The 24,662-nt window shown below is 35.9% G+C and overlaps 1 protein-coding gene across 6 annotated transcripts in view; it reads left to right on the top strand.

The window, feature by feature from the left end:
- SLC17A1 (solute carrier family 17 member 1) overlaps window positions 1–24,662 on the top strand; it is a 55,863-nt gene that overhangs the window by 22,647 nt on the left and 8,554 nt on the right. For 4 of the 6 annotated variants that reach the window (XM_009204554.4, XM_009204559.4, XM_009204553.4 and 1 more), the window contains 2 exons: window positions 1,735–1,825; window positions 8,657–8,793. The exons of 1 other annotated variant lie outside the window; for it this stretch is intronic. In XM_009204554.4, coding sequence (XP_009202818.1) covers window positions 1,735–1,825; window positions 8,657–8,791 — 226 coding nt within the window. In that variant the 3' untranslated portion in view covers window positions 8,792–8,793. Of the gene's footprint in view, window positions 1–1,734; window positions 1,826–8,656; window positions 8,794–12,682; window positions 13,171–24,662 lie in introns of those variants that run through there. One more of the 6 variants, XM_009204556.4, reaches the window with a different exon arrangement.

The raw sequence follows: 24,662 nt of genomic DNA, 5'->3' as shown, positions 1-24,662 counted from the left end.
TTTGCTATTGTGAATAGTATTGCAATAAACACATGAGTGCAGATATCTTTTTGATACAATAATATCTTTTCCTTTGAGTAGACACCCAGTAGCAGAATTGCAGGATCTAATGGTAGTTCTATTTGCAGTTCTTTGAGAAATCTCCATACTGTTTTCCATAGAGGTTGTACTAATTTACGTTTCCACTAACAGTGTATAAGCATTGCTTTTTCTGTGCATCCTCATCAACATCTGTTGTTTTTTGACTTGAATAATAATAATTCTGACTGGCATAAGATGCTATCTCATCATGGTTTTAGTTTGCACTACTCTGAGCATTAGTGATGTTGAAAGTTTTTTTATATGCTTATTGTCCATTTGTATGTCTTCTTTTGAAAATGGCTACTTATGTCCTTTTTCCACTTTTTTAATGTGGTTATTTATATTTTGTTTTTGTTAAGTTGGAGTTCCTTGTTAATTCTGAATTTTTTAAAAAAATATTCTTTTTATTTCAATGGCTTTTGGGATACAAGTGGTTTTTGGTTACATGGATGAATTGACAGTGGTGATGTCTAAGATTTTAGTGTATCCATCATAGGAATAGTGTACATTGTACCCAATATGTGGTTTTTTATCCCTTGCCCCTCCTCCCATTTTCCCCCCTCTGAGTCTCCACAGTTCATTATATCACTCTGTATGCCTTTGTATACCCATAGCTTAGCTCCCACTTATAAGTGAAAACATATGGCATTTGGTGGCAAACATATGAAAAAATGCTCCACATCACTAATTATCAGGGAAATGCATATCATAACCACAATGTGATACCACCTTACTCCTACAAGAATGGCCATAATTAAAAAACAAAATAATAATAGATGTTGGCGTGGGTGTGGTGAAAAGGGAACATCTTTACACTGTTGGTGGGAATGTAAACTAGTACAACCACTATGGAAGACAGTGTGGAGATTCCTTAAAGAACTAGAAGTAGAAATACCATTTGATCCAGCAATCCCACTACTGGGTATCTACCCAAAGGAAAAGAAGTCATTATATGGAAAAGACACTTATAGCAGCACAATTTGCAACTGCAGAAATATGGAACCAGCCTAAATCCCCATCAAACAATAAGTAGATAATGAAAATGTGGTTATATATATATATTATGGAATACTACTCAGCCATAAAAACAAACAAAATAATGCCATTCGCAGTAACTTGGATTCATTTGCTGCAGTTTCACTGCTTTTATAGCGCATTTCATGCCGGAATTGGTTTGAGCTTCCAGGATTGGCCAATCATAGTTGCTTGTAAACTAGGCTTCTGGTTTCCTTGCCTGAGTACTGGAAACAATTTTGGAGGTCAGTAGCTCTGGGCCTATGAGAGTAAACCAGGTGAACAAAGCCCTTCAATTTTTTATTAACCCCAAACCAGTTCCCATTACCAAAACATATCGCCTTCTGAATTTCTCAATGGAACTTACATATTTTCTAATTCTACTAGGTTTCACTCTAAATATAATCCCATTTTATTAATATCATTGTATCCTTTACTCCTAATGCCAGCCTTTCTGACTCTGTGGTGACACTGGAAAGTTGCCTATATTCATATACTTTTTCTAACATCTTAATGGAATTTGAGAAGTAGGAATTTGCAAAATGAGCAATCATCTCTCTTAAATTTCATTTGATTAGGTTGGCATTTCCTGCAGTATTTGTACTACTTTACATTTGTGTATTATTCTTTTATGTATAGATATTTTGGATTTATTAAAGCATGTTCAACTTTAAGTGGAATGCTAGGAGGACTAATTGCTTCCACTTTGACTGGATTGATCCTTAGGCAGGTAAGAAACATACAGACATGTAGTTACTTTTCCGATATTAATTGTACAGAGAAAGATTATGCACAGGAAAGATTGCAGAGAAGATGCCAGAAGGAGATGACTTATGAGTTTTTGCATCATATGAAAATAAACTTGGTCAAATCAGGCATCTCTCCAAATCTACAAATAATACAATTTCTATCTCATTATTTGTCAATTAGATATGTAGAGAACTCTTTAGTAATTGGCCATTGGTACAGAAGTGGACTTCTTTTATTTTTAATAATGAATATGTGGATTGATCAGCACAGGTATTTGACTGGCTGAGTGGTAATATAAGTAACAAGATACAGTTTTCTCAAAGAAAGAATGAAAAATCACAAGTAAATATAGTTAAAGATTGACCAAAGTTTGACGATGAAGGCAGACTTCTGTTTTTGCAAGTGTCATGGACAAAGTTAGCTGAAATTTTCCTGTTAAGGACACTTAAAATGGCCTATCAAATTGTAACAGTTATTTTAAATGCATGCCTCATCTGCAAAAAAAGTAAAGCAAAAGAACACTTCAGAGATTAAAAATGAAAGAATAGTTTGATTCCAGAGAGGTAAATGACCACTGAAGCCACTGGCTGCATTGGGTCTTTGCCTATCCTGGGTAATCTATGTCTTCAGTTATAATGAACAAGCAGAAGATAAGAGATAATATCCTAAAGCCACTCAAATAAGAAGAGTCAGAATGGAAATGCTGGCATAAATCTGTACTTACAAAGGACTACACCTTCCTACCACTAGCACCATGTGGATCACATATAAACTTTATTTGGAGGAATGCTTTCAACAAAAGGAATAGTAGTGTGTAGATAGTTCCTCCAAATGCTCCTTATCCCAAAGTTGGGACAGGGAGAGATGGTCTGCATCCACCATGGCCACATTTCCCATAAAGAGGAATCTTCCACCACCACAATGTCTCTATTTATGGTATTAGAACAGAAGAAAACATCACTAGAACGATAGAAGCTCCCTGGTCAGAGAAGTGGCCTTATTAGAAATGGGGAGCACCAGGTGGCCATGGTCTGTTTCCTCCCTCTGAGCATAGTGCCTTTATTCTTTCATTGAGTTCACTCAGGTGTGCAGAGCTGACTTCCAAAAGTTGTTAGTGGAGCTAATTTCTCTGCAAACATCCAAGATGTGGAAGGAAATGTGACTCTAGAACTGTTCAAAGTTGTCTCTGCCTAGTAAGTTAACTTAGACAGTTCTCATCTGCCCCTGCCTCAGCTTTAAAAGGAGAGAAAAACTGAATACTCTTCTAAGCATTTGAAATTTGAGTGAATCAAATATTTGGTGACCAGAAGGCAAGCCTGGGAAGTCAATTATTGCAGCTGCAATAACTTTTCTGGTTCTCTTCTTGGGCATTTCCCCACTTCTTTGAAGTTAGATGTATTCTTGTAAGTTATTTTGGTCAATGAAATATGAGAGGAAGTGATACATGTGAATTCTGAGAAGCAGCATTAGAAACCAAGAGGCCATTCTTTCCCTTTGATGCAACAACTAGTATTATTCAGAAGGATGACTGCAAGGCTACTAACCAGGATCCAGAAATCCAGGTGATATGGAGCATAACTCCTAGCCAACCCATTATGTACCTTTTGTGTAAACAAAAAACCAAATTTCTGTCATTAAAAGCCATTGAGACTTGAGGGTATTGGTTACTATACTATAACCTACTCTATTCTTGACCTGTCAGGATCTATCTAGAATGAATCCCAGGAAGAAAAAATGGTAAAAATACAGAATATATGGCATGAGATGGGGTAATCCAGTCAGAAAAACCAACATACAACTAACTGGAGTCCCAGAAGATGAAGAGAGAAAATAGGGCAGAGGCTATGTATGAAGAGAAAATGATTGTTTTCTAGTTTTCCAGAAATACACAAATTCACATCTTTAAGAAGCCTAGTAATCACAAGTAGGATAAAAAGAAACCAGAAATTGCAGAAAAGCAAAGACAAAAAGAATGTCATACAAGCAATCAGAGGAATCAGAAAGAATGCCTCCAAATGAGCAACAGATAGACTGGTCTCTGACTTCTCAAACTCAAGAAAGGAAGACAGAACACAATAAAATTACATCTTCAGTCTGCTTAGTGAAAATAACTACCAACTTAAATTTGTAAACAGTGAAAATATTTTCCAAAAGAAAGACAACATATTTCAAGCCAACAAAAACAGGGAATTCAATTCACTAATGGACGTTTAAGTGTTTTTAGGTTTAAAGAAAGAAAATTAGAGATGCAGGAAAAAAAAATGAAGATCAGCAAAAGTGGTAAATAAGCGGACAAATCCACTTACCTATTTGTTTTATTGGGTAAACAAAAGTAATGCCCTGTGGAGTTTAAAAAACACTATATACAAAGTATAAAATAAGCAATAATAAGAGTAAATAAGTCAAGAGAAGATAAATGGAGCAAAGTATTTGAAAGACTTCATGCTGTCTTACCAGAGGATAAAAGTACTAAGAGTTTGATACATGAAGAAAACGTGTTGTAATTTCTAATCTAATAATTAAAAAAATAGAAAAAGTACATCAATTTCAAAGTAATAAAGACAAAAATGAAATGATAAAAATACCTTATCTAAAAGAAGGCAAAAAAAGGAAAGAAAAAGCAACATAGAACAAGAGGTGCAAATATAAAACAATCAAAATAATTTGGTAAACTAGACGTGCCAGCAGCTACTTTAAATAAGCTAAAAGCTCTACCTAAAAGCAAAAGGCGGCCATATTGGATTAAGAAATGAAGCTTAACTCTGTGCTGCTTTCATACAAATATATAATAAAATATAAAGCAACAGAAAAGTTGAAATTAACAGAGAAAACATTCCACGCAATTTTTAGCTAAAAAGCTGCTGAGGCTATGTTGATCTCAGAGGACACCTTAAGGCAAAAAGTATTACTAGAAATGACGACAATCACTTCATAAAGATATATGATTCAATTCACTGAGAAATATGTATACACCTATTTCTATGTGTATGTATATATACATACATATATATGTATATTTGCTGTGGGAATTGTGTGTGTATAAATATGTATACACACAAACACACATATATATATACACACACATATATACACATACACACACATACAACATGGAACATTTCTCTCTCAGATTGGAGTATGAAAAAAATGCCTGCTGTCACTATTTATTAATACTAAACTTTTTACTATGTCCTAATGAATGAAATAAGACACAGAAATATGAAAAAAAGAAGAGATATCATTAACATTTTTATAGGTGGCATTCAAAAAAAATCAGAAGACTAACACTACTTATAAGTTATTAGAATTAATAAGTAGGTTTTGGAATTTATAGAGTAAATCTATAAATATACATTGTTTTCTAAATACCTGAATAAAGAGTGTGAAAATAAAAATTTTAAAAAGGATACTATTTTCAACACCATAATAAAAATCGTATATCTAAGAATAAATTTAATGAATTACTTATATGATCTCCACAAAGAAAACCATAAGAGAGAGACTTGAAAGAAATTTTTTAAAAACTCAGCAAATGGAGGGAGATGCCATTTTTATATACTAAAAGACTCAAAATTATAAAATATCTTCTCATTCCCCTGAATGAGCTGTAGATTCAATGAAATCCCAATCAAAACCCTAAGTTACTTTGTGGAAACTGAAAAGACTTTTACATAATTGACATGTGTTCACAAAGGGCCAAGAATAACTAAGAGAATCTTGAAGAAGACAAACTGGAATATTTGTTCTACCTCATATTAAGATACATTACAAAGCTATGAAAATAAATACCTTATGGTATTGGCACGAGTAGACCAATAGAACTGAAGAAAGAGTGTAGAAAGATCCCACATATATGGACATTTAATTTATGACAGAACAGTGTCACCTTTGTCATAAAGAAAGGGCTTATAAAATGGTACTGGGCTAAAAGAATATCATTATGAAGAAAAATAAAATTTAACTTATCTCAACATACAAAAATATGAAGTAGAGGTGGATTGCACATCTCAAAATTGAAGGCAAAATATAAAGTTTCTAGAATATAATTCAGAGGAATATTTTCATGATCTCATAGACAGAATTATTTCTTAAAAAGGGCACTAAAAGTACTAACATAAAGAACAAGACAATAAATTTGACTGTATTAAAATTAAGAACTTCTGTTCCTCAAAATATACCAACAATAGAATAAGTAACCATCAAGTTTGAAAAGATATTTGCAACGCATACAACTAACCAAGGGCTTTTAATAAAAATACACAGTTACTACAAATCAATAAGAAAATGAGAAAAAAAAAAAGATGTAGGCACTTTACAAGGTGAAATCCAAATAGCTAATACATATAGTAAAAGACAAATTAAAAACCACAACTTGCTCACACTACACGCCCACGAGATTGGTGGTCTATAATACCAAGGGTAAGTAATGATGTGCTGAAAAGCAAAATTAATAACAAATGCTGGAATTGTAAATTAGTACAACACTTCTGAGCACAGATATTACCTAGTAAAGCTTAGGTTATGCAATCTTTATGATTCAGTAATTTCACTCCAAGATAAATGAATCTATACACATTGAGGAACATATACAAAAAAAAAAAACGTTTATACTATGAGGTTGCCAGATTTTGAAAAAAAAAGAAAAAACCCAAGAAGATGAAGACTGCCCAGTTAGATCTGACTTTCAGATAAACAAGAAATAATACAGGACTTTGCTTCATTACCAAAACTCATGGGACATACTTGTACTACCAAGTTACTCATTATTTATCTGAAATTCAAATTTAATCAAACATCCTATTTTTCTCACAATCCTCTCATAGCAGCATTGTTTAAAATAGTCCCAAATTTCTTCAAAAATGATGAGAACAGGCCAGGTGCGGTGGCTCACACCTGTAATCCCAGCACTTCGGGAGGCTGAGGCGGGTGGATCATCTAAGGTCAGGAGTTTGAGACCAGCCTGGACAACATGGTGAAACCCCATCTCTACTAAAAATACAAAAAATTAGCCAGACGTGGTGGCACATGCCTGTAATCCCAGCTACCTGGGAGGCTGAGGCAGGAGAATTGCTTGAACCCGGGAGGCAGAGGTTGCAGTGAGCTGAGATTGAGCCACTGCACTCCAGCCTGGGCTACAGAGTGAGACTCTGTCTCAAATAAATTAAATTAAATTAAATTAAATTAAATTTAAATTTAAATAAATAAAAATAGTCCCATTGAGGCACAGTCAAAAATTGGCAGCAACACAGGATGCAAGAGGACAATGGCATAAGAAAACTATTTTTAAGGATACAAGACCATACAATGCCTCACACTTTAGGGGAAATAAATAAACTATTTAGAGAATTTAAAAAAAAAAACAACAGGAGATGTAATCAGAAAATGAGTGGAAAATAATAGTATCAATTATCTTGATTATATTTTCGTTATCTTAAAATTAAGGATAAAAGAAAAGAAAAAAAAAAAAAGAAAGACTATCCATAATAATCAATAATAAAAAGTTTTTTTTTTTTTTTAAATTTATTTATTATTATTATACTTTAAGTTGTAGGGTACATGTGCATAACATGCAGGTTTGTTACATATGTATACTTGTGCCATGTTAGTCTGCTGCACCCAGAAATGCCAAAACAGGGCCAGGTGCAGTGGGTCATGCCTGTAATCCCAACACTTTGGGAGGACGAGGTTGGGCGGATTGCTTGAACCCAGGAGTTCAAGACCAGCCTGGACAACATGGCAAAACCTCATCTCTACAAAAAAAAAACAAAAATAAAACATTAACTGCACATGGTGGCACGTGCCTGTAGTCCCAGCTAGGAGGCTGAGGTGCGAAGATGACCTGAGTCTGGGAGTTCGAGGCTGCAGTGAACCATGATTGTGCCATTGAGCTCTAGGCTACAATACAGAGTGAGACCCTGTTTCAAAAAAAAAAAAAAAAAAAAAAGAAGAAGAAGAAGAAGAAAGAAAAGAAAAAAATAAATGCCAAAATACAAACTGTTTGTTTGCATAGGGATGGGTATGGAGACGGAAGATAGGACCAAAATGAAATGAGAGCCTGCCAAATATTAGCCCTATTATGAAAAAGATAAATGTTGATAAAATGTATGCATCTCTTTCAATTTATATAGTTCAATATGTATCTACTATAAATAGATACATTTAGCTATGTATTCTTAAATCTCTCTAGCTATATCTTTTGATCTACCTATCAAGATAGCTATTTCAACTTGAGCATGCATCGGAAGAATAATGTTTAAAGAGTGATACAGATAACTTTTATAAACCAGTAGAATAAAACTCATTCTCTTCAAAATGAATCCAAAACTTAAAAAAAATAAAGCATTGCAATAGAAAATACGAAATAATATGGGAGCAATAAATCTTAACAAAATAATAGTGACGATAGATGAAAGTATGTTAAATTTGCCAATTAAAATACGAAGACATTCTTTATTTATATAGGCTTATATGATACAATAATATGTCGGTTACATAAGATACCTTGAAAAGATGCAGAAAACTTTGAAATAATAGATCAGATTGAAAAAAATCAGTTAATTTTGAACTATAAGAAACTAGTAAACTTAATATCTGATGAAAATAGAATTTTAAACAACATGTATACAGTAGAAAGATAAAACTGATTATTTTTATAGAGTAAAATGCTTACTTTTTTGGCTATGTATAAGTGTGTTTTTCCATATTTGTTAAGTGATTGAGTCTACGTTATTTTTAACATTACATTTTAAATGTTACAAAACAAAAAAACAAGAGCAATAATTTACAATTACTTTGAATTTTAATTCCTTAGGATCCAGAATCCGCCTGGTTTAAAACCTTCATCCTGATGGCAGCCATTAATGTGACTGGCCTAATTTTCTACCTTATAGTTGCTAAAGCAGAAATTCAGGACTGGGCTAAAGAAAGACAACACACACGTCTCTGAAGGTGAGAAGTGATCAGATTAAGGACAATTTTTGAAACTGGGAATTCAGGAGAGAGAGGAATTAAGGATGACTCCTCAGATGGGGAGGAATAAGGGGCAGGTTTAGAGAAGAGGAGACCATGTTAAGCCTGAGAATATTAGACATCCTGATGGAAATGGCTGTGGGACTCTGTGGGATGCTAAGGCTGGAGATATAAATTTGGGAGGCTGGGACTCTTTAACATCAAAAGATGAGGATGAAAAAGAGAAGTTTGCAAAAAAGACTGGGAAGGGCCTTCAACGAAGTAGGAAGAACAGTTGTAAAATGGAGACTCGAAGTGAAAAAGATTGGGAGCAAGGACCTTTGGCAAGTGCTATAATATCAAAACATTAAATTATATAAGGTCTAAGAATTTACAAATGGGTTAGGCAAGAGGAACTTTAAAGGTAACCCTGACTAAAATGATTTTCAAATGAATGATGGAGACAAACAGTCCATTAAGGTGTGTTCAAGGTATGATACTGTGCTTTGCTTATGTCAACTCTATCAGTGGTAAATAAATGGTAGGAGAAATGTCTCTTTGTAGAATAATTTTGGCTAATGCATAAATAAGAATTGATAGATGTAGAATATCCTTATTTTGCAACCCTCAATAAATTAAGAGATCCAGGTGTTGAATTTCAATGATCATTAGTATCACAAAAAGACAGGCATGAAGACATTGTACACCTTCTGATGAAAGAACACACCACCACTAATGTCTTGCTAAGAAAATCAAGCTGAATCTCATCAAACCTTGGATACAGCTACCATTTTGGAAGAAGTACAGAAAATAGAGAATATGTTCGACAAAATCCGAGTGTATCATTAGCAAATCTAAACTGTAGGAGATTTTATAGGTCAAAAGGCTCAGGTTCTTTAATAAATAAATTACATATAAAGAAAAATAGGGAAGCCGAGGCAGGTGGATCATGAGGTCAGGAGTTCAAGACCAGCCTGGCCAAGATGGTGAAACCCCGTCTCTACTAAAAATACAAAAATTAGCCAGGCGCAGTGGCAGGCACCTGTAATCTCAGCTATTCGGGAGGCTGAGGCAGGAGAATCTCTTGCACTTGGGAGGCAGAGGTTGCAGTGAGCCGAGATCACTGCACTTTAGCCTAGGCGACAAAGCAAGACTCCGTCTGAAAAAAACAAAAATGGGGGTAGAAATGGATGCTCTAGATTAGAAAGAACTTAAATGACAAAACAAATATTTAAATATTGGCAAAATGAAACACTTTAAAAGTATACATGTGAGTGATAAGCCTATAAAGAACTACAGACAAATAGATTATTATAAATGTCAAAGAAGTTGTTACTTTTAGGGAGGGAGCATTTGAAGAACTTCAGGAATCCTGGCAATATTCTATTTTTCATGTCCAGGCTAGTGATTACAAACACTTATCCTATAATAATTCATTGAGCCAAATATTTGTGCAATTTTCTGTGTCTCTGTGTTTTATTTTATAGCATGAAAAGAGAGATCAAGAGAGAGAGAATATGGGCTGAGGAAACTGAGACAGTCAGGATAGGCATTCCTATAAATGAAATCAGAGAAGAGGTGTGGTAGCTGTAGAGGGATGGAGAACCAAGGAGCGTTTTGTTTGTTTTTTGTTTGTTTCCGAGAAGATAGATGCAATAGCATATAAGGTGATGGTATAATTCAGTAATGAGGTTCCACAATATAGGAGATAAGGCACAATGACAGAATTAAAAAGTACTTGACTCATCCGGAAAGGATGTAATTCAAGCACCACAACTTGGGTTGGCCTTGGGCAGAAACCTAGAGCTTATCCACAGTGGCAGAGAGAACGCAGTGTTGTGTATGTGATGAGTTAGTATGTAGGTTGGCATCTCATCTGTGCAATAAGCAATGAGGTTCTCAGTTAAGAGAGAGGGGCTGAGAGACAAGGAAATGAGGAAAACACATATTGGTAAAGAAGGTAAAATTATCATTATGAGCAGCTGATATGGTTATCTACTTAGAAAATCCAAGTGGGTTGACTGGAAAACTATATAAACAATAATGAATTCAGTAAGTATCCTGGAAAATTTTTTGATAAATATTATATTAATATTAATAAATAAATTTTTCACCTTAAACAAAAATAGCCAGTTAACAAATTTATTGGAAGAAATGATCCAAATGATGTTTGAAGAAATTTTTTTTAAAAAAATAGGATCTCACTGTGTTGCCCAGGCTGGAGTACAGTGGCACAATCATAATTTACTGTAGCTTCAATCCCATGGGTTCAAGTAATCCTCGTGCCTCAGCCTCCCTGGTAGCTGGGACTATAGGCATGCAACACTACACCCAGCTAAAGGAGGAAAATTGATAGTGTCACTCAAAAATGAAATTTAGTCAGTATTAAATTGATCCAGTATTGCAAGTACTAAAAATTTCCATAATAGTGTACTCACAAAAATTTACCAAGATGCAAGCATAACTCAAGATTGTTGATTTAGAAATGGCAAAAATCTGGATATGGAATTAAGCATGTTTGTCAATGCAGCCTTAGTTAATACATTTTGTTTAAGTGAATGGAATATAACCAGTAATTTAAAAATACAAAAGCTTATCTGAATATTTTAATGTAGAAATATCTGAGATTGTCCTTACAAATAAGCATATAACAGCACTAGAAAATATCCCATAGACATTAGCAAAGGTTTATCCTCTATTTCCAAGGCACAGAGTGTGGCACAGCTATGAGAACAATCACTTTACTTTATTCAGAATCCATAAATCTTATTTGTTTTTTATATATTTGACCTATTAAATTTGAAAGTTATACCAAAGTTTTCCATTATTATTTCTATCCATTTTTCTTTTTATGTCTGCTTTGGCAGTTACTATTGAGTACTGTATTCTGATGTTACAATTTCAAAAAGATTTTGATGAGTATATCTTAATTTGAAATTTACTTTTGACTTTATAAATTTATGAATCCTTCCCATTTCATAATTTTTACTTTTAATTTTCTTTCTGATATTGATATGACAACCTTAAATTGTGGGTGTGGGTGTGTGCTTATTTTAGATTCCCTGGAATACTTTTGCATTGCCTTTAAATTCCACCTTCCTGAGTCATTTTATTTAACGTTTTTCTTACAGAAGGTATATAGCTGGGTTCAATTATTTCACCCACTTTGAGAGCCGTCTCCTTTGTATAGATGACTTCAGTCCAACTGCGTTTATTGTCATTACAAATATACTTCATTTTCTAGCATCTTATTTTCTATTCCCTTGAAAAAATCCTCCTTATCTTTTTGGTCCTTCTCCTCCTCCTGCCTCCTTGCCGGCCTCTAGTAATTTAGATTTGTAGAATATTTTAAATTTTGATTGTGCTTATGCTCTCTAACTCTTCTTTGAAAATGTGTTCATTTTTTCCATTTACATGCTATATTCTTTTTCTGCTTTTTTTCTCCTTCCAAAATATCAAACACATTCAATGTTTCTAATTATTTTTCTTTGGTTCAGGCTAATTCTACGTAAGCCTGTAATTCCCCAAAGATGATGTGGGTAGAATTTCCTCCATTCTCCTTTCTGTTTATCTGGTTGCCCTTGGCATCTTTCCATCAGGCTGGCAGTGGAGGTTTTAAATTCTCATTTTAGATATTAGGCTAAATGGCAGAGGGGCTCTGGGAACACCAGTATGAATAGTGCCATAGTGCAGGAGGTATTCTGGGCCTTGCTGTTTGTGTTGCTGTGCTGATGGTTGTTTCTTCAACAGCCTGTATCTTCAGGGCTGTCAGTCATTCAGCAGCACACAGGCATTTTGTTTGTGGAATCAGCAGTATTTTACCTGTCATTCTCAAACTGACACATTGCTGCAAAGCTGGTTACCTTACAACTTTGCCTTGTAATTTTAGAGGCTGGAAGAAAATAAGAAAAGGCAGAATCATGGCCTTGCATTTCTCCTGTAGCCTAGAAGCCATTGCCAATGTGCCTGGCGCACCAGGATTGCAAAGGTCCATTGATTCCCAGATGCCCTGCCTCCTACCCAGCCTTACCCAGGAGGAAGTCGCTTCACAGTCCTGGAACTGCTGTTTCCACCACTGTCTTCCCTCTGAATGTACCGAGATCGTGAGTTTAGTAGACAGCTGTGAGCTGATTTCCAATGTCACCCTTTATTTTGGCCCTCAGTATTCTGAATTTATTATAGCTAATAGTCCTTGTTGATTTGGGTATGAGGTAGTTCTCTAGGTTTTGTAATGTTCTATTTTTGTTTCTTTAAATTTATTTCAGTGGATCCCAGGGACAATAGATGAATAAGGGGCATGCATTTTGCTTGTGGTAGTTCCTTTACAGCAGGGCTTCTCAATCTCTTTTGTGTAATAAACCACAACTCAGAATATAATGTGGAGGATTCTAAAGGAGACTAATTATGTTGAAATAGTTATCAAGATACTAAAAAGCATGTTTATGATAACATGATTATTATTAGTGCTTTAGTTTTAAAATAATATTGAACAAAACAAAGTATTTTGAGATATTAGTAATCATTGTCTGAATAAAAGTTCTCTGAAAAGAAATTTAGAGGAAAGAGGCTATCCCAGTGAACAGTTTGTGAACTAGGGAGAGACAGATTTAAGGTGCAGTCTAAAGAACAAAAAGAGAGTTTATCGTTTATAGAGAAAGTTGCCTCCCAGGTTCCCACTCAGGTCCACTTAGGCACATGCATGATTCAGATTTACTTGGTTCTGAGAGGTTGACACTTGCTGAATTCTGATTTGTCAACTCAGGCCACAGTCTATTTGTTGGTTCAGGCATATAAACAGGAACAAGCAGCTATGAACTAAGCTATTAACTTAGAAGGTGTGTGGGTCTTATGAAAACTCAAAGTGCATGTGTGACCTCTAGCCAGCAAATGACTGCTGGGCTCTATTTTGATTTTAAGCCCATTTAGCCAATCAGCATCCAACTTGAAGGATTTGTTCTTTCACGGTTCACAATTGTATTGTCATAGGAAAATACCTGTGATTTTTATTGATATTTAAGTCCTCAGTATGACCACTGTTGTGATGTATTGCCTACGTTCATAATGGAAGGAAATGTTAAATTTTAGTCAAATGTTAAGGAAATAAAAATGTAAATTTTCTCTATGTAAATTCATAGACCCTAGATTAAGAATCCCTGCTATCTAGTATTCATTCAGACAGTAAATAAACGTATTTAAGCACTTTTGTAGGTGCTGGGATAGAGCAGTGAGCAACATCGTCAGGACTTCAGTGCCTAAAAGAGCTTCACGTTTTGATAGGGGGAAACAAATAGCTATATTTAAACAGGATAATTCCACGCACTGATATACTAAAAAGAACATGAAATAGGGTAACACGATAGAGCATGTTCAGGAGGGCTGTTTTTGCTGGAGGTCAGTGAGTATTCCAAGGATGAACAATAATGTGCCTCTTTCGCATCACTGAAGTCTCAACACAAATGTCACCTACTGGGCAAAATTTGTTCTCACTTGAACCCAGCTCTCACTGTTCTATCCCAGCACCTGTAAAAGTGCTTAAATGTATTTCTTTACTGTCTGAATGAGTATCAGAAAGAAGGGATTCTTAATCTAGGGTCTGTGAATTTACATACTCTGGGAAAGAGTATTCCAAGCATAAAAAATAACCAAGAAAAGTAATCTGGGATGGGAGTGAGCTCAGTATTCCTAAGAGGGAGAACGAAGGGCAGCGTGATTGGAATCTTGTGAATAAAGAGAGATAAACTGTGTAAGTGGTTGAGGTTAAGTGGTAAATGTAGTGCTTCCAGGTCATGGCAAAAGCTTGGTTTGCATCCAGTTCTGTCTATAATCAAATCCATTGGATACTTTTGAGACGAGTGACTTTCCTGATCAATGATTTATAAAGATCATTTTCGCCACCTTCTAGAGAAAGGACTTTAGGAAAACAAGAGTAGATGCATGGAGACCAGGACAGAGGCTGTTTCAGAGGTTCAAGTGAGAGATGTTGGCCACGCAGACTATGATGTAGGCAGGGGATATGGTGAGAAGCAGCCAGATTCAGATGAGTTCTGGAGGAAGAGCAGGCCAGACAAGGCAGGGAGATTGTGAACTATGCAGGAAGAGAAGAAACAAAGATAGGACCTAGATTTTTGGCTTTAGCAACTAAAGAGTGTTTATTACTGAGATTGGAAGTGTTGACAGCGAGGAGGATGGGGTAGGATTTTGTCCACATTAAATTGAAATGTTTCAGAGATCAAAAGGAAGGCTCTGGTTTTATAGCAAAGGTTCATGCTCAGGTTCTCATCCAGTTCCTTTATGCAACTGAAGGATGCTGGGTCAGCATGATCCTGATGGGGGTCTTTTGCAGACAGTTGTTAAAACAGGCTAGAACAATTTTAAAGGGGAGTCAAATGTATACCCCAAATATGTGGAAGATCATTAAGACTTGTAAATAGAGCACAGTAAATAGATCCTATCCTGAGGGAAGCTGGCTAGAAAGATCTAGAAATTGGAAATTTCACCCAGTCATTCCAGCCAGTAGGCTTTATGAAGATGTGCTTTTCAAAGATTTGAGGATCTTGGATGTTTCGAATTCAGCCTGACTGGAAGTATTTGCCCAGGTACAGATGAAAGTGTTAGTGACAGCCCAAACACCATCTTGTGCAGTGAGAAGATAGTCTAAAGTAATGTGATTGTCTAGGACCACACGAGCAAGGGAGTCTCGGGATCTGTTATGCCCTTATTGCTCAGGCACTGGAGTGGGCAATTCTGTAAACAGTGCAAGAAAAGTTTCTCTTCATATATTCATTCCAAGCAGAACCTAGTCCAAACCAGGATCCCAAAAACCTTCCTAATCTAGCTCCTTCATTAGGGTTCGCCTTCCCAGGTAAAATACATCCTTGAGAGTGTCCACACTGTCATTTTTCTAATCTGAGGGCTTGTCATCAGGGTAGTCATCAATTACTGATAGAGCTCTTTTACACTTGGGATGCAACAATGATGCTTCTAGGGGTTTTAATAATTGTGTTGGGAGCAATGATTTGATCCAGAAAGCAAATGCCTGCATTTGTTCATGTCCTGAGACAGGGATAGGAAAATTCTTGACTATGGTAACTGGAGGCAAAAACATAGCCTTTGTGGGAACACAATTTCCTGAGAGGTTATGAAAATTCAAAGACCCATTTACAGGCGAGAGAGAGGAGAGAATGTGGTCAAACCAAGTGCTAGTCTTAGGTAATAACAGAGTGGATGATCAAACTGACAGACTTGGAAACCCGTGGGAAAGGTACTGGCTATCAGGATGTACCAGTATACTGAAGAAGGCACTACAAAGGTCAATAGCTGAAAAGTATTGGCTTAGTCAGGAATTACTGGGTGTTGAGGAATGACTATGTTATTGATAGCCCTAAGATACTGGAAAGATTGCTGTCCTCTACTGTTGGGTTTACAGATGGAGACAATAGGAGTATTGTAAAGCCTGGTGCAAAGGACAAGTTTCTTTCATAGAAGGTTGTCCATTATGGTCTATATACGAGCCTGGGCCTCAGATTCAGGGTGTATAGCTTAACACTGGGGAGGGGCTTATTATGGTTTACCTGAATCTTGATCAGAGGTGCTGAATGTGTGTGACCAACATCAGTATTGGATTGTGGCCTAAGACTCTCAGGCAGCTCCTGGAGAGCAGGATGGATAGCATTGTGAGGTTAACTACACAGATGGTAATTGGAGTAAAAGCTTTTTCTGTGGCAAAGTCTCCTGGTGAGGATAGCTCAAACATTATTTCCTCTCTTTGAGAGAAAGAAATACGGGTCTAGCAGGTTTCTAAGCCTCTTCCTAGGAGGTATAGAGAGGCCAATAGGACAACTGAAAAACAATGACTGCCAGTAAAGGGTCTTAGTTGGAAGGGGATAGGCAAAGATTTAGGGACCATGATAGGCTCAGCCCAGCCATCTGAATGAGTTCAGAACTACAGAAAGGGGACATTGAGAGCATGCCAACGCTAAGGATAGATGGAGCAGCCCCAGTGTTGGCCAGTGCTCTAACTAGTTTGTCCCCAATTCTGATATATAATTCCTCTAGCCAGTTAATTTTAAGAAGGAGAAATCCCCTGAATGTCCCAGAGCATTCCTTGATTGGAGGAAGAGTGCCAGGGGACTTTATTGGGATTTAGTTTTAGCCAAATATTGGAGGAAATTAGGGTAAAATAACTACTGTATTCTACAGGCAGACAGCAAGAACTTGAAAACAATACACAGGGCTAATAACAGGTATACTTTAGTTTTACTTAGAAGCATAACATTTTCTCTCCACATTAATCACACAGAAAACCTCAGATTTTAGAACCTCTTGAGGCTAGGAAGTCAAACCAAGCTAGGATTTAGATTTTACTTACAATCTTAGAGTTCTTGGGCCTGCCAGGAACATTTACTCATTCACTGTAAGGCTGGTAACTCTTGAAGCCAAGCATTTATGTACATTCTTAAATATGACATTTCAGTTAAAACTTTGGTAATAAAACTAATGTTTCCAATTGTATACTATTTATAAAGAGGGAGAAAATTTTATTAAACTCAGATAAATGAAACCAGAATACTCACAGTTTCTGAGTTTTGAAAGACTCAAGTAGAGAGTAAAAGCAAATGCTTCCTCTTTTGTTCAAAAAAGAATATTTTACCAAATTAATGAAAACTATAGATAGCTGATGAAAGAAAATTTCCTTGAATATGAAAAACAAAACATATAAGTAAAGAACCAACAATGTTTTAAGTAAAAGTCATTAAAAATTATCCTTATCAGTTATTTAATTTCAGGTAATTTGTTTTGCTTGATCTTGATTAACAGTTTCACGAAAAGCAATTCTGAACTAAAGCCAATTGAAAATGCTACCAAAGAATAATTTATTTTTATTATTATTATTATTTTTTTTTTTTTTAGTTTTGAGACAGGGTCTCCCTCTGTTACCCAGGTTGCAGTGCAGTGGCGAGATCATGGCTCACTGCAGCTTTGACCTCCCAGGGCTCACGCAATCCTCCCAGCCCAACCTCCCAAGTAGCTGGGACAACAGGCCTGCACCAACGTGTCCAGTTAATTTTTTGTATTTTTTGTAGAGACAGGGTCTCACTTTGTTGCCCAGGCTGGTCTCAAACACCTGGGCTCAAGTGATCCTCCAGCCTCAGCTTGTGTTGGGATTACAGGTGTGAGCCACTGTGCCGAGCTCCAAAGAATTTAAAACATTAACTGTGAATGACAAAATCCCCAAACAGCCATGGTCAAAGATCTGATGGGAGTTTACAATTGACAAAGGAATCTGGGTATTTCTGTGGCATACTACCATTTAGCATAATAATCATAATCGTGAATGATAACACATACCATGACAAACCAGAATTTTAGGAATCTCATACAGTTTTGGAACATATTTTAATAACACATTTACACAACTATAAGTTAAAGAAAGTTGAACATTTCTTTTTTTGACAATGTTTCTCTATGATTTATAAGCCTAATCATTTACTATGTCTACAAGATCAAAAAGACTTAATTTAGGATTTTGATGCTGAGGAAACCCACCAAAGATATCAAAAGTTTCAAGATACTTGATGAAACAGAATCATAGGTCATGATGAGATAATATTTATTCATCTAACTGGAGTGATAATCAATAGACTTCAAAAGCAACAGAGAAAGTTCCATGGATGTAAAAACCTTAATCATTTTAAAGCTCAATTTTCCTAAGTAATCAAAAATCTAGTAAGGACAACATGAAGCATTGGAACTTATTTTGGTAAAACCCACAATTTTTGTTTCCTTGGTCAGTTACCTAAAAGGCAAAGAAAAAAACCTGCTGTAACATGATTGCTTCTCCTTACAGAAAACCTATTTAGATAACTTGGGTGTTAAACCTGACTTTAAAAAAGGTCACTTAAATTTAATCGGGCACAAGAAGAATGTTTCCAGGACTATGAGAGTATACTATATTATAGAGGAATGTAAACAAGAAAACTAGTACTTTGAGCAGAGGAATGCGTTGCTCTTAGAAACAGCATGGGATATCCCAGTTACATGAAATAATTCAGGCATATCAAGAAAAGCCAAGCCAAAATAAGTTGTACAAGGGTAAAACACTGCTATTCTAGACCTTCAAAATAAACTCTTTAGCATCAGTCCATAACAGCACGATTGGAACCAGAAGAAGTTACAGGAACTGATGAAAAGGTTGGAGAGTCATGACAACAGCCAAACAAAGAGATATACATTTTTCAGGGTCAAAAGAAGGAAGAACCTGAAATTAGAGAAACTAGACAGTTATCAGGAAGAAATGTGACAGGAATAGAAACTATTTGTAGTTTAGAGGATGGCTGTTAAACAGATTTCATAATTAAAATCAAACCTTCTTGCAATTTTACTGAGAGCAAATTAATATTTTCAGAAAGCCTTGTTCTAACACAGGGGACCAAGTTTTTAAGTTCTGTGTCAGTGTGTTTTTAACATCAAAGTTCAATCCCTAGAAAAACCCATAAAAGATTTGCTTCCAATCATAGGTAATCTGATCACAGAGAAAATTCCTTTTATAAACTGTGTTTTCATAAACCTTAAGACTTACTTAGACTATTTATGAAATGCTTGAAATTTCTGCTTTGTTCTATACTTCTTCTTTCTTAAATAACCACTCATTTTACTCTAAGACAAAAATTTACCAAACAAAATTCTTTCCTATATAAAGTTATTTTTTTCCTTTAAACTTCCTCACCAAAAATACATTGTATTCTCCTCATACAATTGGAGACAGAATTGTCTTTCTCATCATTAGTAGTTTAATCACACACATTAATTACAATGTTAACTCTTAGCAACTCTAATTTCAGTGAAAACCTAGGAAGTAAGCAACTTTTAACTATCAATCACATACCAGTAATCCATGAATACATATTTTACCATGTCCAGATCATGGGTTTTCTAACAGAGCAACTCTTTAAACCAAATAATTTTATTCCTCTGAAATAAGAAGCCAAAAGCATCTGAGCCTCAACTCAGATTCAGCAACCAGTGTCTCAGCATGGTATTTTATCTGGAAATGATCCAGACATTCAATGAACATCCGTCATTTAATTTGGCTTAGCAAAACTCTAAGGGTATAGTTACCAAACAGATTTGAGAAACCTTCCCAAGGAAACATATTATAAAACATAACCATTATCAAAAGTTCATTTACAAACTTTTATCCGATGCACATCTACCCTAACCATTCATTCTTAATAATTATGCCTGGAAAATATCACGAGATATCAGACAAATCTAGCCATCATCTCAAGCTAAATTTTCTATCAACCAATTTTACATTACTGCCTGCCATCCAAGTGTCATAAAAGTAAGAATCTCAAAGTTAAATAAATGCCTATTTTGTTGATAACTCAGAAAACACAGCCATGTCCATCAAACCAACCATTTTAGATTAGCCCCATTCATCAGAAGATTACTAAGTCACATGAACTTGGAAAATATTTGGCCTTATTTGCTTAATTTATGAGTACTCATTTAGTTATAAGCCAATTTGGTACTGTAGACAACATACAAACAGACACATACAAACATATGCACAAAAATACAGGCAAACACAAAGACTGTGTAGCTTTAATTTTAAAACTCTAGCCATGAATCAGGTAAAACTCATTAGTTTAAACGGACAGTTGGATTCAAATTGCATCTCTGTAAGTGGAACAGGTTGAAATTTATCTGTTCCACATGGCTGAAGCCCTTATCAAAATTTAGAGAAAATAGGGTAGGAAATGTACATCTCAAGCAAAGGGAAAACTCAAGCTTTTCCAAGAAGTTGTCTGGTTGTGTTACAGGCATACAAAAAATGAATGCTTAAGCAACACAAAATCACAGGAACACATGACAAGATTTGACAAGAAAACATGCAATGAAAACACGTAATGAGTCCAAGAGAAAATTTAGAAACTTTTCCAAATAACCAGGTGAACAAGTAAAAGAGGAAGGAATGAATGAAAGATAAAGCAGAGGTGTTTAAAAAAAAAAAAGAAAAGGTGCAGAAGACAGGCAGACCAACAGGAAAGGGGGCCCAGTGGAATAAAGTTTTTCCAGAGGATTTTTTGCAGCTTTAGTTTCAGTCTCGGAAGTGCTAATCTCACTTTACATTTAATTAAGGCACTCACTCAATTTGGAATTATTTTCTGTAAGAAAGGCAATGGTAGCCTCTTGATTCTGTTTACAACTTTTAAAGTGCCAATTGATAAAGGCTTCCCATTGTCTCTGAGAGGTTCGCTTTTTCTTTGTGTGCACAGATAGGCACGTTTCAGAATTTCAAAAGAGTCCTATTTTGGCCAACAAAATTAGAGCTTATCGTGGGTAATTTTTGTTCAGAGACCTAGCCAATTACAACTCATTGTACCATAATTTTTGCTTATAAAACCAGCTGGAGTCCCAAGAAGTGGCTGATCAGCCGGGAAAAACTTATAACACGGGCTACTCATTGCACCAACGTGATGAAGTCATCCCTTCCAGTACCCATAGTGCCAGCATCCCCACAAAACCTTACAGACAGGCCAAGTCCTAACAAAACCCAGGGCCAGTTGGGAAAGTCTCCTCTAGAGTTGGATGGTCAGAGCCAGGCAACTTGAAAAGCCCCCAGCAAACCTGGAGCCAACAGGGAATGTCCTGTTAGGCGTCTGGATGGAGGAAACTGGTTGAAATTGGAAAGATCTCCCACTAAACCTGGGGCCAAAGGGAATGTCCCCTCTGGGGTCTGGATGGAGGGAATTACTAAGGCTAGGAAACTGTCCCCCTCCTCCGAACTGGGGCCACAGGTAATAAGTCCTCTCTGGAGTCCAGATGGAGGGGACTACAGTAGGGAAAGAACAGTCTCCAAGACTTCAACCAAAGCGTGGGAGGTCTGAATTTGAGAGGACTTACCCAACCCTTCTCTCCCCTCTGGCAACACTGAGAAGACAACTGAGTTCAAGGGGCTCTTGCAGGCACATACCACCGATGGTTTGGTTCAGGACAGGACTTCAAATCTCACTTTTGATGCCAAGAATGTGAACAAAAGTTTTCTGAATAGGAATTTGGAGGAAAGAGACTTTATTCTGGTGAACAGTTTGCAAACGGAGGAGAGGAAAGCCAGGGTACAAAATGAAGGCAGATTCCAGAGAACAAAGGGAAGGCTCAGTTTTCTGTTTTGTTTTGTTTTTGAGACAATCTTGCTCTGTTACCAGGCTGGAGTGCAGTGATACCATCACAGTTCATTGCAGCCTTTAAATTCTGGGCTCAAGTGATCCTCCCACCTCAATCTCCTGAGTAGCTGGGACTATAGGCAAACGCCATCACGCCCTGCTATTTTTTTTTTTTTTTTTTTAATATTATTTAGATAGAAATGGGATCTTGTATGTTTCCCAGGCTGGTCACAAACTTTCAGCCTCAAGCAGTCCCCTATCTTGGTCTCTCAAAGTTTTGAGATTTAAGACTGAGCCACCACACCAAGCCAGTCTGTTTTTATAGCAAAGATTCCCTCCTGCCCAGGTTTTGTTTTTTTGGAGACAGAGTCTTGATCTGTTGCTCAAGCTGGAGTGCAGTGGCAGGATCTCAGCTCACTGCAACCTTCACCTGTTTCGCGAGTAGCTGGCGTTACAGGTGCCTGCCACCACGCCTGGCTAGTTTTTGTATTTTTAGTAGAGACGGGGATTTCACCATGTTGGCCAGACTGGTCTCGAACTCCTCACCTCAAGTGATTCACCTGCCTTGGCCTACCAAAGTGCTGGGATTACAGGCGTGAGTCATCGTGTCAGGCCCCACCTAGGTTTTTAATCAGGTTCATTTCTGTATACAAAAGATTGAAACACGTTTAGTTGTGATTGGTGAGTGTAGATGGTTTCTGATTGGTTGACAAAAGTGAGTTCTGGTTGGTCAATACAGATGAACCCTGACTAATTGACTGAGGCTGCTGAGCTCTGATTGGTTGGTTCAGGTGAATGCTGGAAGTCCCAAATATAAAAAGATGCAGGTTTTCAGGGAACTGAGAGTATTTGTGTGACTCCTACCTGGTCAGAAAATCGCTTCTTGGCTGTATTTTAAACTTAGACCCAGTTGGCCATCTGGGATCCATCTTGAAGAATTGGCTTGAAGGATTCACAATTGTTCACTATGTAAATAGATTTTTAACAGTAGATTTAGGTGAATGTGTTTGGGTCTGTAAAGAGAAATGGACTGTACAGTTCTATTCCTTGAAGGCAGAGACAGAGAATGAAGCCATGTGAGTAGCAGGAAGTGTTCCCTCCACCTTTGCACCTGCAAGTGGACTCAGTCACTTCACAGGCCTATTTCTCCTTCAGACATCATCACAGCCACATGGGCAATGGGCAGGAAAGAATTTCAGGACTGTGATAGTATTTTAACTTCCTGCAGGCCTTTAAAATTTTCTGTGTTAACCAATTAAAGTATTCAGTGGCTTTGGAGTCATCCAGAAGGTGTGAGCTCACACAGAGCCAAAAAGGAGAGAAAGAAGAGTGAATGTTTCCTTCTAGACAATTCATAGTCTTTAGTTCATTTGTAGACTTTTATTGCATGGCTTAAGTGAAGATTTGGGTTTGTTTTTCAAGTGTTTGAATTTTACCAACGTTGTTTTTTAAAAAATAATTTGCATTTTCCTCTCTGACTTAAAATATCAACTTTTAGTAAAAGAAATCTCTCTATATTTATGTCTATTTCTGGGCTTAATATTTAGTTTAATATCTGTTACTAGACCTATTATACAATATATTCAGTGGTCTAAATTTTAATATATGTAAATATCAGGCAGGTCAAAAAACACATCATTTTCACTTTTGAAAGTATTACTTTCTAGTATCAGCTGTTTATTCTTCCAGAAAAGTTTATAATCAGTGGACCATATTTAAAAATACCTATAGCAGTGTTTTCAGAGTTGCACTGAATTGCAATAAATTAACTGGGGAGAAGTTGGTAGTTATAATAGTACTCAATATCAATATTCAATATCAATAGTACTCAATAATATTGATATAAGAGTATAATAAGACTACCACTGCTGAACTTGGCTTAAGGTTTTCCTTAGTCGAGTATTAGTTTGCTTCCTGCATTCCCTATGCATTTCTTACAAAACTTAAAGTTGTTTTCTTATATTTTCTGAATTTGATTTTTATTCATTGTATTTTCAGGAATATTGGAAAGATATCATTTGAATATATTTAATTTTTTAACTGAAAAAACTATTGCTAAGCTATCTTGTTACTATAGTTTTGAATAATAGATTCTTGTGTTTTGGAGTAGATGATCCTCTTCACCTGCAAATAATAATAATAATGGGCTAATATTGGGATTCCTTTATTCTTTATGGCTTTAATTGCACAGCCTTTAGGCATATTCTTAAATAATAAATTGGCTGCCAATTTAAAATAGGCATTTAATTATGTTAATGAATTGTCTTTTTGTTCTTTTTTAGATTGAAAATCAAAAACCAAGAATAGAAATTGAGTTTTGTTAAATGTGTTTGTAACTTCTATTCAGATGATTGCATATTTTTCTTTGTTGTGATTTATTAGTAAAATATACTTTTAATATTAAAACCAGACTTCCATTCCTGATATTAAAACTTTTTAGATCAAAGAAAGTTAGTATTACAAGGAACTTGGGATTAGTTTGATGGGGCAATGGAGCATTATATTTAGTTCTGAACTTCTTAGTATCAAAAATAAAATGGAAAATGCAATTAAAAAATAAAATACAAGTTCTTTGTCTAATAAAAATATATCAACAACATTGCTTTGAGGGAAGCAAAGCTTTCCTTGGACTGAATTCTTTGAGTGAATAATGTTGTGGACGGAACATAAATAGGAGTAAGAGCTTCTCCACCATCTTCC

Source organism: Papio anubis, chromosome 6 (genome assembly GCF_008728515.1).
Source record: "Papio anubis isolate 15944 chromosome 6, Panubis1.0, whole genome shotgun sequence".
Lineage (NCBI taxonomy): Eukaryota > Metazoa > Chordata > Mammalia > Primates > Cercopithecidae > Papio > Papio anubis.
Note: the sequence above shows the minus strand (reverse complement) of the source record. Positions and strands in the feature narration are given on the sequence as shown.